At 39.4% G+C, this 14,760-nt stretch overlaps 1 protein-coding gene across 4 annotated transcripts in view; it reads right to left on the bottom strand.

The window, feature by feature from the left end:
* Positions 1-5,113: 5,113 nt before the first annotated feature.
* The window catches only part of SNCAIP (synuclein alpha interacting protein), a 98,361-nt gene continuing 88,714 nt past the window's right edge, over positions 5,114-14,760 (bottom strand). For 3 of the 4 annotated variants that reach the window (XM_049795713.1, XM_049795714.1, XM_049795716.1), the window contains 3 exons: positions 12,072-13,134; positions 10,209-10,279; positions 5,114-5,668 (listed from right to left, as the gene is read on the bottom strand). In XM_049795713.1, coding sequence (XP_049651670.1) covers positions 5,584-5,668; positions 10,209-10,279; positions 12,072-13,134 — 1,219 coding nt within the window. In that variant the 3' untranslated portion in view covers positions 5,114-5,583. The remainder of the gene's footprint in view (positions 5,669-10,208; positions 10,280-12,071; positions 13,135-14,760) is intronic. The other variant, XM_049795715.1, reaches the window with a different exon arrangement.

Here is a 14,760-nt window from a genome sequence, read left to right as displayed (position 1 = left end):
TGCTTCTTATTCTACCCCTAGTAGACAATGTGCAGAGCAACAGGGCAGGGCATTTATTCGCATCCTCCTTTTTAGTTGTGTACTGGAAGTCAGCTGACTTGTCTTTGTTACTCCCCTCCCCCCCCCCCCCCCCAGTAACTTTTTTTCAGTGTTTCCTTATGGCTTTGCACTTGTGCACTTTCATGTTTCATTGTTTAATATACATCTAGGTTTGCTGTCCATATCCACAGCTGAGAAGAAAAATGTACAGATTGTCTTCTACTGCATGTCCATACAGATATTTATGTGTATGCATATGCAGACATATATGTATATGACTGGGCTACAGCTTTTTGCATTGCAAAACCCCTGAGTTGGTCCCTATTCTGCAGTTTTTCAAGGTTTTACAGATATCTGCACACCATCAACACGTAAGTTTATGTTCAAGTCTATATAGGAAGGAGTGTAAACTCCTTTCAGGCCTCTTCAAATCCAGAGCTATATGATTTTATTTTGTCTTTTCTTGGAGCAGTACTGCTGACTGACAAAAGAGATACTTAAAAGCTAGCTCTGTGTTATAGCAGCCTCAGGATTTCTTATCAGTTTCCCAAATATACCCAGAATAATTATTTTCCTTCCTCCTGTGCACTGCTTGCCAGTAAGCATACTGGCAAAACACCTAGCAGTTAGAGTGGGAAAGGAAGTAGCTGTGCAGATGTCAAAGAGTAACGTTTTCTTCAGGAAACAGATGGCTTTAGCTATTTATAGCTGTCCATATATGTTAGACAAAAGCAGTCCATGTTACAAAATCTGGAGTATCTGGAGAACTGGTGATGCATTATTAAATGTGTGCAAGGAGGATAGATGGTGGATACTGTAGACGTAGCACCCGTTCTTTATTTGGAAGAGGTTGTGCAGCATATTAATAACCTACCTGATTTCTCCCAGCTGCAGTCTCTCATGCTTGGGTCAAAGTTATGTATTAACTGGTCAATATAACGATGAAACGATGGGTACAAATTGTGGGCAGTATGTCTGGTGTATGCAAGCTGATATGGCAGTGATATTGTGTTGAGGCAGAGGATGAACTACAGGTTATCCAGTGCTTGCGCTTTTTCACTTGGGTAATTTATACTTAACATAGTTCTGTGTTTGACAGACATTCTGGTTACAGGGCATGTGCTATACCTCTCATGCACGACTGTGTACTTACCTGCAACCTCAAGATGCATTTATAAACAGAGAAACAAGGTTATATGAGAGCTAATTATCTAACAGGCTATACTTGGGTACAGTTGATGTACAGTTAGAAAGACATTTCTGAACTTACAATAGGAAATACAATATAATTTAGAGAAATTATTCCTATTATGTCACTGAGAAACCATTTCATGACATGCAATTAAGCCTTGCAGTTTGATGCTACAAATGCAGGGACTACATTTTTCACAGACCTTTCTGTCAATTTTTTATCAAGTAGGTTTATAAAAGGCTAAGAAATATTTCAAGAGTACTAGGAGCTGAATCTTGGTCTACTTGCAGACAGAAGTTGTCTGACCATGAGATCCATTCACTAATCCATTAATTCATACCTACCCTAAGATGTACTGACATTTTTAATTTACTTTTGACTGCATTGCATGGCCATATTCTGACACTGCTGTAATGGTAGGTTATGAAATATGCAACAAATCAGCTCTCAGAGAACGTTTCTGAAACAAGTTACCATTTTGTTGTAAATAAGTGGGTGTTGGAGTATTTTTTTACTGTTATGCTGTCAATTGTATTTTGTTATGCCATTGATCTTATGTCAGCTTGATGTTATGAAAAGGTTTCTGAATGACAGGTGCAGTGAAATGAATATTAAATCTAAATTGTCTAACTTGTCTCCTTCATCTCCTTCATCCAGCAACTATGATGACTATAGTTATTTTATTCACTAGTGACCTAGTAAACCAATGTATTTGCCCTCTAATATGGAGACTGAAAGCCAAATAAATAAAATATTACTAAAATGCTGCTCTACTAATGCAGGACAAAGCATAGCACACCATCTTGCTGATGAAGTACAGTACTTGCACTTTTGATACTGCACGTATCCATATGCTGCCCATCTCAAATACCCGAAACAACCAAATGAATCAGCCAACCACGAAAAAACAAGGCTCCTAGCAAATGATTTTCAGTCTTCAAAAAAGGAGAGCCAGAGGTTACATGAAATTGGGAATTCACTACTGCTCTCCAACACCCTATTTATCACCTTTTATACAGAACTGCAGGACAAACACAGAGAGGTCTTATTCTGACATCTTTGGGAGTGAGAGAACATGAAAAACCATTCTTTGTACCGGTGCTGTCCACAGATATAGTTTTACTAGGATACGTATTGGCTCACTATCTTCTTTTGATAAGAAATTTCTGGGTGGACAGGGGAGGACCTTTTCTGCCAAGGGTTGTAATCAAAAGGGGTTTGTGCTCCTGTTAAAAGCTTTGGCTAACTGGTATTTTCTGAAGATGTTTGCTGGAAAGTCCCTGATCAGATCTGCCTCTGAGAAATGCTTATGCTTTGCTGACAGAAGCCTGACTTAGACTCGTGCCAGGAGGGATCTGCCTGGAGGATTATAAACCAAACAGAAGGAGTTATGGCACCTGGATTTTATAGCTACTAAGGATACAAATATGCAGAGCACATGCTTCAGCCAGCTGAAGATCACAGAATCAGCATTTCTCTAATAGGCATGACATCAGATTGTACCACGTGTAGGCTTTGGGGCCCTAGGTAGGAAAGAAACTACAAATTGGGAACAATAAAATCAGCAGTTTATACAATATGAGTTCACCTTCTCCAGAGACAAAACCCTCCAGACACTACTTTTCATGCTTACATCAAGTTGGCCTCTCTTGCACTAGCTAGCCCTGAAACTGTTGTCAGTCCCAGTGTGCTCAGAAACCATGGATAGCCATATGAACAGCACATGTAGCTCTCACTCAAAACACCCAGCCCTCCCTAGCTGTATTCAATTATCCAATTATCTGGGATGGTAGTCTTCGACACAACTTCAATTACCTAGCAGATATCTTTAACCACAGACCCTGAACTTCTTCTGGCATCCCAATCCTATCTCATTTAGTAATCCCCATTGCCCTAAGATACTTGCATAATTGGATTCACCATGTGCTGTATGAGAATACACCCTGTAGAAATTGCTCCCCTGCAGAGAGCAGGTTACTTTTAAATCCTCAGTCTCCAGAACAGGCAACTTCTTTCTTCCAGGATTTGACAATACTTACACCTTGGTCTGTTTCAAATCATTTCACAGAAGTTCAGTTTCATCCCCCTGCTTCAGCTAGATACTACAGATAGCTATGGCAGACTTTACATATCTCCAGTCAGTCAAGATTCCTCAGCAGGATTGTTGCTTCTGCCACTCACATGACCATAGTCAACACTCTTCACACTCTCAAAAATGCAAATTGCTGATTTGTTTTAAGCCCTTCTACCAGACACAGGATCTCTTCTTCTTATGTTCTCTTTCAGTGCTCTGGCAATTGCAGCACATGTGTCTCTCCTCACTTTACATTCAGATTTTTCATATGCACAGAGATGACAGGAGGCCCAGTTAGAGGTATTGCTGTTCCTGGCTGATGGATATTTTTGGAGGTTTGGTTGTTTCTTTAAACAACACAGCTCAGGTCAGCTCAAGTGCTAGGTTTATTGCTTTAGCTCAAAAATCAAAGTGTTGCCAAGTAACAGATAAGAACTGTGGAAAAACCCTCAGAATTTCATTTCTGTAAGTGCTCGCTTTTATTATTTCTATTTGTGGGGGTTTTTTTTGTTTGGTTGGGTTTTTTTTGGTTTGTTTTTTTTGTTGCTGTTGTTGTTTTTGTTGTGGTTTTTTTTTTTCCTGATCTCTCACTTGGCTCCATGTTACCCAGTAGTACCCTGTGATTATCCAAAGCCTATAAGCAGGGTGCCTGGGGCATGTAGTCATCTTGGTCCGTGGCAGCTGTATGGCCTAATGTGACATCACTCTTCAGAGTGACCCGAAGAAAGACATTTATCTCACTTAATTAAAGGCATTCAAATACTAAGTAACTCTTCCAAGAGCTCTGCTACCTCAACTTCCCCTGTAATAAGCAGGAAGGGACTGGTACTCCTGTAAATGAGGTATCTACCTACAGTAAGTAGGCTGAATCACATTCAGGAAGTCCCTCTCTCTTCTCACTGACCAGAAAGGAAGCCCAATGGTCAAGATGAACACAGCAAAAAACAGGCAAGAGAAACTGCACAGAAAGCAACTCCCTTGTACTTAATCAAAATCTTCTTGAGTGTCCACAGTATTTACTTACTAGTTCTGCAACTGCAGAAGATTAATTTGCATAATCTCATAATTTTTTATGTCCCTGCCCACTGTAGGGACGTTGGAACTAGATGATCTTTAAAGGTCCCTTCCAACCCAAACCACTCCATGATTCTATGGTTCTCTTTGTGACAAAAAATTCCTTTGGCAAACTTCCTGTGAATTCCCTATGTTCTATTGGAACAGTCAGTAAAATAAATCCTCATGTATTTGGATCTTTCTCATCAAACCGTAGCAGTCTTCAAATGGAATAGATCAATATAATAAAAATAAAGCAAATGTATACATACATATTTGATATAGATAAATGTGTCAAGTAAAGATTGCCTAGTAGTCTGCTTTTGGATGTCGTGCTGTATGAACACATTTGCAGAATGTACTTAGTTTACCAGAAACAACGTGAATTCAGTAATAGATTGCATTTTCCCTGAAAGGTTCAAAGAACACTCAATAAAAGGATCAGCTTTGAGACAATGTGGGTTAGGTTTTAGCAGATTACTTGGTAATTTGAAAAGAGCCAAGCACATTGCCAGTGTTTGGCAAGTAAGCCTAAATGGTAATTTAAAATTGCATTTATGCTTTCTTTTTATTTCTATACATTTTAAGGCTGAAAAAGGACCACTAAACATTAAAGCAATTCTTGACTCAACTGATTGACTGAACTGAAATCCTGGTACTATTTCATTATCAAATGAGTACCAAAAAGACCAATAAAACACTTAAAGCTCAAAAGTTGAAACACTGAAGTATAAGAAGTATCTGCACTCAGTGTGTCCTATTAACACTGTCTTTATTTCCTTTTTACAAAAAATAGAAATAACACAGACACATACTCAAAAAAAATCAATGCTTTTGCCTTGGTCTCACTGAGGAGCTGAGCAGGCAGAGTCCTGGCTGAAACTTTGACAGTATATGCTACTGACAAAGGGAAATAAAGATATATCCATGCAAGACACAAAGTACAAAATGTGTTCTGTGGCCCAACAAACATTTTGGAGGTTGCCTGTGTCATAATGATTTTCAAATTGTTACTTTTGCTCACCCATGCCTTTACACAGCACAGCTTACAAACAAGTTACATATACATACATATCATAAAAAAGTTTTGTATATGGTCTAACTGCTACAAATTAAGGCATCCTAACAGCTGCTGTTTTGCTGGTGAGGGGTATGTCTCATATTAGTGTTTCAAAAGGATATATTTCAGGTATTTCAAACAAAGTGAGACATCATAAGATGTGGTTTAGAGGAAGAATTCCTGCAGCTCTGGCTCTTCAGTACTCTTTTGACTGTTGGATTTCTGGCGTTTCCTATTGATGTCATCATGCCTGGAGAGAAAAAGAATAAAATTACTCATGGTAACATGAAGAATATAGAGGGATTTGCCTTGCGTTTGTTTACCATGTTTTATTCCATTTGCAAGTATTGAACTTTGAAATAATCTTTCTCTCTGGGCTTATTTCTCTTGACATGTACTACACACAATACTTTTTAATACTGTGGATTCTTACTGACTTTCTTGTAGTCCCTATTCTGAAATCAAAACTGGAAACCAATGGGAAAATAAAGAGCTTTTTAAGTCATGGCATTAATTAGTACACTGTCATAATGTTCTGGTAATAATGGACAGACTGTCCAAAAATTCCTTGTACTTTAGGGAGAAGTACCATAGTGATAAAAAGATCCACTAAAACAAACATTAGACATATACTGTTTGTTTCTGAATCTACCTGTAAGGGAATCATCTGTCCCCATTAACAATCATCAGAGTGAAATAAACACTTTCAGAATGTGATTCATTGGAGTTTATGTGTCCACTTAAGTAGAAGATGGTGGCAAAGGCCACAGGAAAAATGGCAAGCAGTAATTCTCTTTCTGACATGGGGTATATATCTCTTTTAACATGGTAATTTAGGTAAAATCTCAATTCAAATCATTAAGATTTTACTAGATACACAGATAAGGATAACTTCTCTATAGTGTGTCTTCATTTCCACACTAGGTAAATTTAAATTTAAAAAAAATAATTTAAAAGCTATCGCTCATATATGAGACTCAAACTCCTAATTAAAGTAGAACAATTAAACACTAAATATTTATAACACTCAGATTCTTCACTTTCTTTCATATGTCCTCGTTCTGAATCCCCAGTATGATCGCCTCCTCTTCCAGCTAAGGACTTTTGATTAAGCATCCAGCCCACAGCAACTTTCAAGCATCTTAAAAGGCTCATTTTTAGTTATTACTGCTGAACAGTAAAACTCCTACAATACAATCATGACTAGCTGGTTTGTTGCTGCAAAGGACAGATACTAGCAGGAGGTTAAAAACTCAGAGCAAAGGGCAAGAGTATGGGTATAAAAAGTTTGCCTTAAATTCACATATTTGTGAGCCTGATTCTTATAAACCAGAATAGCTTTATTCCAGTCTACAATCACCACAAAGAACCAAATATCACCAAGAGACTGATACTTAGGATGCCTAGATAACCTTGCAATTACTTCAGGATTTAACAGAAGCTGACCTTCTAAGGGACCACGGTTGTGGGTCCTAATAAGAGGACAGGAGGGATCACTTTATTTTAAAACACCCTTCATTCATCTAAATTACTGTTGCCACATACCCAAAGCAAGAGCAAAAGACATAGAATGAGCTAGAGGAGGTAGAATTTGTAGGACTGAGTTTGAGGAGGTAAAAGAGGAGCACTTAATTTTTTGCCGTTACTAGTTTTTGGCACGTAACATGCATTGCTGTTATCAACAGCACGTTTGGCATTAACCATGGAGCTTTATTAAAGGATGCTCTCTAAGGCTAAGACTTGCATCAGTTAACTACCGTGTTAGCGTAGACTTGCAGTGCTGAAAGAGCTTGTGGGTGAGTCCCCCGTGTAGAGGCTTACTAGGCACTCCAAAGACACCATTTTGCAGCTCTACAGTTGTACTGTGACCTCAAAGAGGATCATTTTTAGCTAATGCCGATGTCTCTAGGTGACAATGCTGAACAGACATGCCTTTTACAGCTGTGTCTGCTGACCTGAAGGAAATGTATTACCAATATTACTAATTACTAACCAAATTTCTAATATCTTCTCGGAATGCTAAAATCCCCTCATGCAAAAAGCACTGATGCATGATCATAACAGTTCACAACAAAGCAACTGTAAATTGTTTGGGACTAGGCCTAAATGACTTTCATATTGACTTTATACTGTTCTAGTTTGAATGGTAACTATTTTAGTAGACATACAGACAAGCATCCTTTTTGTAGAGTATATATTTGAAGTGGTCATTTATCCAGCACTAGGTGTGGCAGTGGGATATCTGTTAGGTTAGATCCACTTGCTATTTTAGAAGCATGCCCAGTTTATTATCTGACAGAAACCTGGTGGTAGATTCTGCTGATTGCCCCGACATATGAAGCAATTTTTGCTGTTGATAGCTGCAGCTAATACAAGGTTTTGATATGGTGAGTTAGTGCTTACTTTAATGTACTGCAAATCTCAGATGATTTAAAGTGTGGGAAAGAACCATTCATTCGCATACATGTAAGATGGAAAAAACTACAAGCATTTGCTTGCAGTCATACTATGCAAGAAACTAGCCAATCCTTCCAACAGGGGAAAAAATATCCCAACCCATCCCACACATCTGAAATTTACTCTAGGCCCTGAAGAAAAATAGGGTGTATCAAACTTTAAAAGGACGCTAGAAAATTTAATACAATGTGCTGCTCTTGAGCTGTGACCAATTTGAAAAAGTAAACTACAAAGCCTTAATATACTTGGGTATTTTGAATGAAAAAATAAAACAAACAAAATAAACAGAAGCTGAAGAAAAAGAAGCTGGAAACTGGTGGACATGAATGTCATCTGATTGAAGGTAGATTTTGTATAACGACTTCAGAAGATGCTTATAAAATCCCCTACATAAGGGTCGAGAGTTAAAATGGGTTTTGGGACTGTGTCCAGAAATATAGCCCCCCAGTATAACAATCTACAAAGGTTTAAATCACCAAAGACTGCGCTGTTTTCCTGAAAGATTCTTTTTCAGAATAGCTCTGAAATGGTAATACACAGTCACCCCAGACCATCCAGGGAAAATTCAGACAGTGTCCAGGGGCTTGTAGTGCATGTGATGGTGATGCTCTTCTATTATTTCAATTTCACAGGCTACAGGGCAGCATACAGTGGACTAACGACAGGCACCCATTTTGCCATTAATAAATCACAACACACCCTAAAAGGCATCACAAAGGCTGGCTTAGAAGCTCTCGGAGCCTTCAGGTCTGCGTTCTGATTTCTGAAAAGCACAATACATCTTCCATTCTTATGTGATTTTTGGAAATCTCACACCACAGAGTCTGGCACACAATATGCCCACTTCTGTCCTAATCTGTGGGTACAGTAACAGCCTCCTCAAACTGTGCCCCTAGTGCACTCTGCTTCTTGCTTCCTGCTCTGGTTTTCTGGGTGCCCAACTTCAGGACAAGGTGCTGGAATCAGCAGTGCCTGGAGGGACAGCCAGGAGTTCAAGCCCAACCTTCACCCACCCAGCAGGTGACTCTGCAGCTCTGCAGCAGCAGCCAGACCTTCCCCCTCTCTCACTGCTTCTGGGGAAATGCCATGCTGCCAGGGGTTTCTCACACAAGAGCATTTACGAAAGGCAATACCAAATTACAACAACTGGCTACATCCAGGAGACAGCTCTAATGTAAAAATGAGATTAATGGTTTTGTATTACTCCACGGTCTGGACAGGCACTGGGTGTTTTGACTGGAGGCTGCCCACTGATGCTCCCTCAAACTGCTGCTGTGCAGTCAGTTTTCTGCACTGGAATTTCCCTCTTTGTTTTCAGGAGAGAACGAAACCTCTTGGAAACCTTACAGTTCTGTTTCTGGTTTCACATACACTCTGCCAACGATTTCAGATCAAGACTCCCATTTCTATTATGGAAGGTCCTGGCGTTAGAAAAACAAGTGAACAACAACAACAAATCATTAGGCATTTAGAAAAGAGTAACTTGAAAGTAATTCAGGCTCTTGAACTGCAGACTGACCAATTTATAATTTTCCCAGAAGTATCTTCAAATGTATAATTTTGGTGTGAATAGCAATAATTTTCAGGCCTAATGAAAGGATTTACATCTCAGTTTAACAGAAAAAAATTATCATCACAAGAATTTGTGAGTGTTAAGAGTTGAATAAAAATGACAGGTAATTTTTACAAAGTGCTTGCGTATAAAATAAACACGCATTTTGTCAAATGTTACATTTTCCAAAATGTCTTTATGGACCTTGAGGGACTGGTCTCTATCTGCCTGAATAGTCCTGATGGAACATGTCTAAATTAAGGAGTTTGAACACAGTCAAAATTATCAGACATTTAAAAAACAGATTTAACTTCAAAGTCTGAGGGAAAGTAAGAAAAATGTGTGAGAATAGGAGAGCGCTAGACTTAAAGTACAGCATTCTGCCTCATGTTCTCTGTACTCTCCATTTCGAGATGAACTGTGGTCTTTTTGCTCTCCTCATGAGAGGAAATTTAATTTCCATTCTCATCTGGTACTTGACTTTCATTCAACAGAGGCTGAATACTCAGCCAAAGTGCGCTATACTCCCTGGTGGATTTATGAGTATGAATACTTTCTATACTTGTTTGGAACTGAAATCCTGTAGCCAGTTCAATGGTGACATCAGCAGAAATCCATCATAAATTTCTGCTTTTCTAGGAATTTAGATGTTCATCTGTTCATTTATTCTTGTGCATCGATCAATTCTAGTATTTCAGTTATGAATAACGTTAGCAAACACATGCAATTTCAGAAAACAAAGCAAAAGAGATGCTAAATATCACCATGCATAAGCACATACCAAACATTGTTACACAGGAGTTCTTCATTCAACGTGCTAAAGGAAAGACTGGTGTAGCTGCAGTAAGGACCCTAAGGAAGCACAACATCATATCAGTTAAAAACATGCACTGAGCTTACCACATGCATAACATGGAAGTCTATCAAAACATGCAGTAAAATAGCCACAATAACATCTTAACAGATTTTTTTTTGAGTTAGTAAATGAGGCTGAATCTGTTACCTCTTTGAGATGTGTGCTGTGGTCCTTTGGCTTGGTATGAAAATGTACCCTTTCCACAATATTGATGTTGGCAACAATTACATACAAACACGGCCTTTTCACAGACAACATGCATCAATACTGTTAGAATTACCTTATCCAACTCTTCAAATTTCTTAGGGAACTATGAAAACTGCTCATGACCTTGCAATCTATCAGAACGTCTTTGAAGACAGACTGTGTTTTCCTCTGTCACTACAAAATCTGAATCAGTGTCTTGAAAAAAATTGCCATTGTATTATGAAAATACTTCTATGTTAAATTGGCTGTTCAACTAGGTGATGCATGTTTTAAAGGCTCAAATTAGTAGTTCTTACTGTGATTCTGAGTAAAGTTTTTAATAAATGCAGTCCCACTTCAATTTAGCCTATTAGGTCTCCTTTGATTTTTTTCATTTCATTTCACTTCACATTCTGCTATAGTGCTACTGTTCTAGCAGTACCCACTAATATGTAGTGCTCACTGTTTCGCAATTCTCTGTTTCCACTGTTTCTTTTCCATTCTCATTTTGCCTCCTCTGTGCCTAAGATTTTCCTGTGTTTTTCTCCCATTACCTTGTCATACTTTTTACAGTATATAATTCACTATTCCTTCTCCTCCTCTTGGCCTACTTTACGTTCTTTTTTTTCATCTTGAAGTTATTCTTTCACCTCATGTCTTTCCATCCAGCCCTTCCCTCCCACCCCGTCTTTCACAGAGGATTAAATCATCCACCATTCCCTCTCACTCAACTCTTTATTGTATCTCCAGATGTTTGCACTTCCCCTCTCTGCTCCACAGACACACTGTACTCAGAGTATTTCCTACCTCTGCCTCTTTCATTCCATACCTCTTCCTTTCTCTTGAAAGATACATTTGTTCAAAGTACTTTCCCCTTTCTTTCAAACAAGAGAGCCAGCCTCCTAACTGGAGACACCCCTCTTTCTCTTGGGATCCCAGAAAGGGAACTCTGTTGACTGCAGAGAAAGGATGATCTGGATCCAGTACATTTTGCTACAGACCAACCATATGCTCTGCCATGAGAAGACACTGTGCTATGAGGAGAGGGTGGGAAAAAAAAGGTGAGTACTGACAGCTTCAACACCTAGGGGATGGCTGTAGCTCCCACAGAAGCAAGAAGGACCATTTCTGCTATTTTTCCTCTTTATACACTACCACTTATTTTTATCCTGTTGGCCTCACCAGTCTTGGCTGTATAACAGGACAGGGCTAGTCCTTCAGTTATTTACTCCCCAGAAATCCCACGGACTCAAGCATGATATTCTCATTGTATGACTTGTCACTCAGAGCAATATCAAACATCATTTCCAGGTAAATCACGTCTCTGTGGAAAGCTTTCAACACAGAATATGCAAACCATGTGCACTAAGAGTACAGACTCTGTACACAAGCAATACCTGCCACTCCTTGGAAAAGCCTTCCAAAATTAAAACAGGAATTAAAACAGTGGATGGGCTTTCTACAGATCAAATACAGTAAAATATTTGTGTACATCCTTTCGCTACAGAAAGGCAGGAAGAAGAAGCTGTCAAACTTATTCTTTACTTAAAGGCACAGGGACAGGAGAAAAAAAAAGGCCCTTCCTCCTTTCAGTGCACTCACTGGCTTGTTTCTTCCTTTTGTGAGAGCTGCTGGATTTCCCTTGCTGTCTGCCGTCTTCCTTCCTAATGAAGTAAAGGGCAGTGTCGATGAGGTTTTGATCAGGTTTGCTGTTTGACAGTTGTTGTTGTTATTTTGGTTGCCACTCAGTGTCTCCATTATGGACCGAAAGGTTCCAAAAGGCCTTTTCAGCTGGTCCCCTGCTGGGTCCCCAGAGCCAGGTGGAGACCGCACGAGTCCTTTGCCCCGGTCTTTATCCTTTTCCTCGCTTAGTTCTGACTCTGCTAGCTCCACCTGCACCACAGGCTCCTCGAAGGTTACTCGAAGTTTCAAATTTTGGGAGGTTCTGCGCTTTGAAGATGGAGACTTGAGAGCACTCTTAGGGCTGGTGGCAACCTTCTGAGCAGCAGCACTGTCCGTGCTGGATGGAGAATTGTCTCCACAAAACTGGCTCTGAGGTAGAGCACCAGGCTGATACGGAGCTTCATTATCCAGATCGCTGCTCTCTGAAGTAGGGGAAGGACTGTGGCCGTCCACAGACTTAGAAACCCTGATACCAAAAGGGAAGCGGCGTCCTGCTGCAGAAGTGTGTTTCTTAATCATCAGGTGCAAACTCTCCGTGCTCTCAACACTCTCTACTATGGGCTGAGGCCTTGGTTTGTCAGTTCTTTTCACAGGGGTGTTCTTGTGGTCCTCACAATTAGCTGAGTCTGTGTCAGACTCGCTGAGTGACCTCTGCATCAGTTGCCTCAGTCTGGCTAACTTCAGCTCCCTTTTCTCTGGCAAAATCTTCTTCACGTTCTTGGAGGATGCATGAGCATCCTGAAATTCCAAAGTCAGCTTTTCCTGCATACAGACATTTTCAGAGATTTCCTTCCCCAACAACTGGCGCAAGATTTTATCTGAGTCCTCATCTTTTATCTTGGCTCGAGAGCGACTAGAAGTTCCCAAGCTGCCAAGAATCTGAATCCCATCTTGGGTGTTCAATTTACTTTTTGGTGGAGACAATTCATCTGCTTCAGATGGTTTCCACTGGGGTTTGCCAGAAGCAGGAGATGATGGCAAGCTTTAAGAAAAAAAATAGAGGAAATACCACAGCCAAATTAATGCACATAGAAAATGTGAAACTGCCATTTCCAGTGTACGTGTCTGTCTCAGCTTATTGTTACTTATCCTCTTCATTGCTACTCACATGGAATTCATTACTATGATGCCACAGTGAAGACTACACAGAGAAAGACGTAACCCTGCTTCCACTCCTAATTAGGATTTGAGTCTTTTCACTTTCTCTTACAAAGAAAACTCCTTAAAATCAAAATTTAGAATGGTTATTTCAGTGCCAAAGATGACTTTCTGAGGAAAACTTCAGAGAAACTACTATTTCCTATTTGTGGGAGTTGACATGTTTTAAAAGGCGAAAAAACCCGCAAGACCAAATGCCTACTATCCAAGTCACACCATAATACAAAAGTAGCTTATTCTAAATACTGAAAAAATACCAGCTCTCTGCATAGCAATGATTTCATAAATCTAAACTTCATCTGGTATTAATAATAGCCATATAAGACCTCATAAAAAGTCAGGGCCATTTGCACTCAGAGCTGAAAAGCATGAGAAAGGTGACATGAATTTATTTCAATACTATTAGAATAATAAATTAAATTTAGAACTCCAAATGTTATGTATCGAGGAAACAGCAATCTCAAGTAAGTCTGATTTGCAAAGAACGTAAATTACAGACACCATTTCTTTCCCCGTGACATATGCTAGAGCTCATAATACTCCATTCTTATTTTAAACCAGTTTCCCTCTAAGCAAGGGTAAGGTGACAAAATTAAGATCTGTGTGAGGCAGGGCATTAATGAATTTAATTTCTTTTTTTGCAAGCGACTTCTACTCTGATGAGTCCATAGTTCTCACAGTGTACAAAATTCACATGCCTATACTAGCCACCTCATCTTCAATTCATTTTGTGCTTTTTCTCCTGTGGGAAACCAAAACATACACTGAAGAATATGCATGTATCTACGATAGACATTCCTAGTAAACAGGATAGGTTCTCTTAAATCTGCTACTAGCTCCTTGGATGATGATAATATCCACAAGTGAGTTCTAGCTGGAAGAAAAAGTAGTAGCCAACTGTGAAATAAATTTTCAGACTTGCTCATTTAATTAAAAAGATGTTGAAACCTGCCCTTTTAAAGCAATAATGAATGATGAGAGATCTGCTCTCACCTGATCTTATCTGATACTGAAAGTAAAACAGTCCTGGTGCTCACCAGTACTCAGATGCGAGACCACTTGGAAAGACCAATCAGCAAAAATCACAGAAACCAAATGAGCTGGAAGACAGTGTTTGGTCCCATTGTCCCTGTTGAGCTGGCAGACAGGGAAGACAAAGACCATGATTCTAAAAAAAAAAAAAGGACAGAACAACTCTTTCCAGTGTGTTTTTCTACTTCAGCAGGATTTTGGAGTTTTCAGCCCTTTCCTAGCTGAAGTTCCTTTACACAAAGCTTCTCCAATCCCAATGTCTTTGTTATCTCCTTCTGTAACTATTTGCGTTTGTCTGAAATACTGACACATGAAATTCAGGGACATGGATCACTTCTCCAGAAAAGTGCTTGAGATTCTGTGAGAATGGAAAAAGAGCAGTCACTGATCCTATGAGTTCATACTTGAAGACCCAAAG

Source organism: Accipiter gentilis, chromosome Z (assembly GCF_929443795.1).
Source record: "Accipiter gentilis chromosome Z, bAccGen1.1, whole genome shotgun sequence".
NCBI lineage: Eukaryota > Metazoa > Chordata > Aves > Accipitriformes > Accipitridae > Astur > Astur gentilis.
This window is presented reverse-complemented; position numbering and strand designations above follow the sequence as displayed.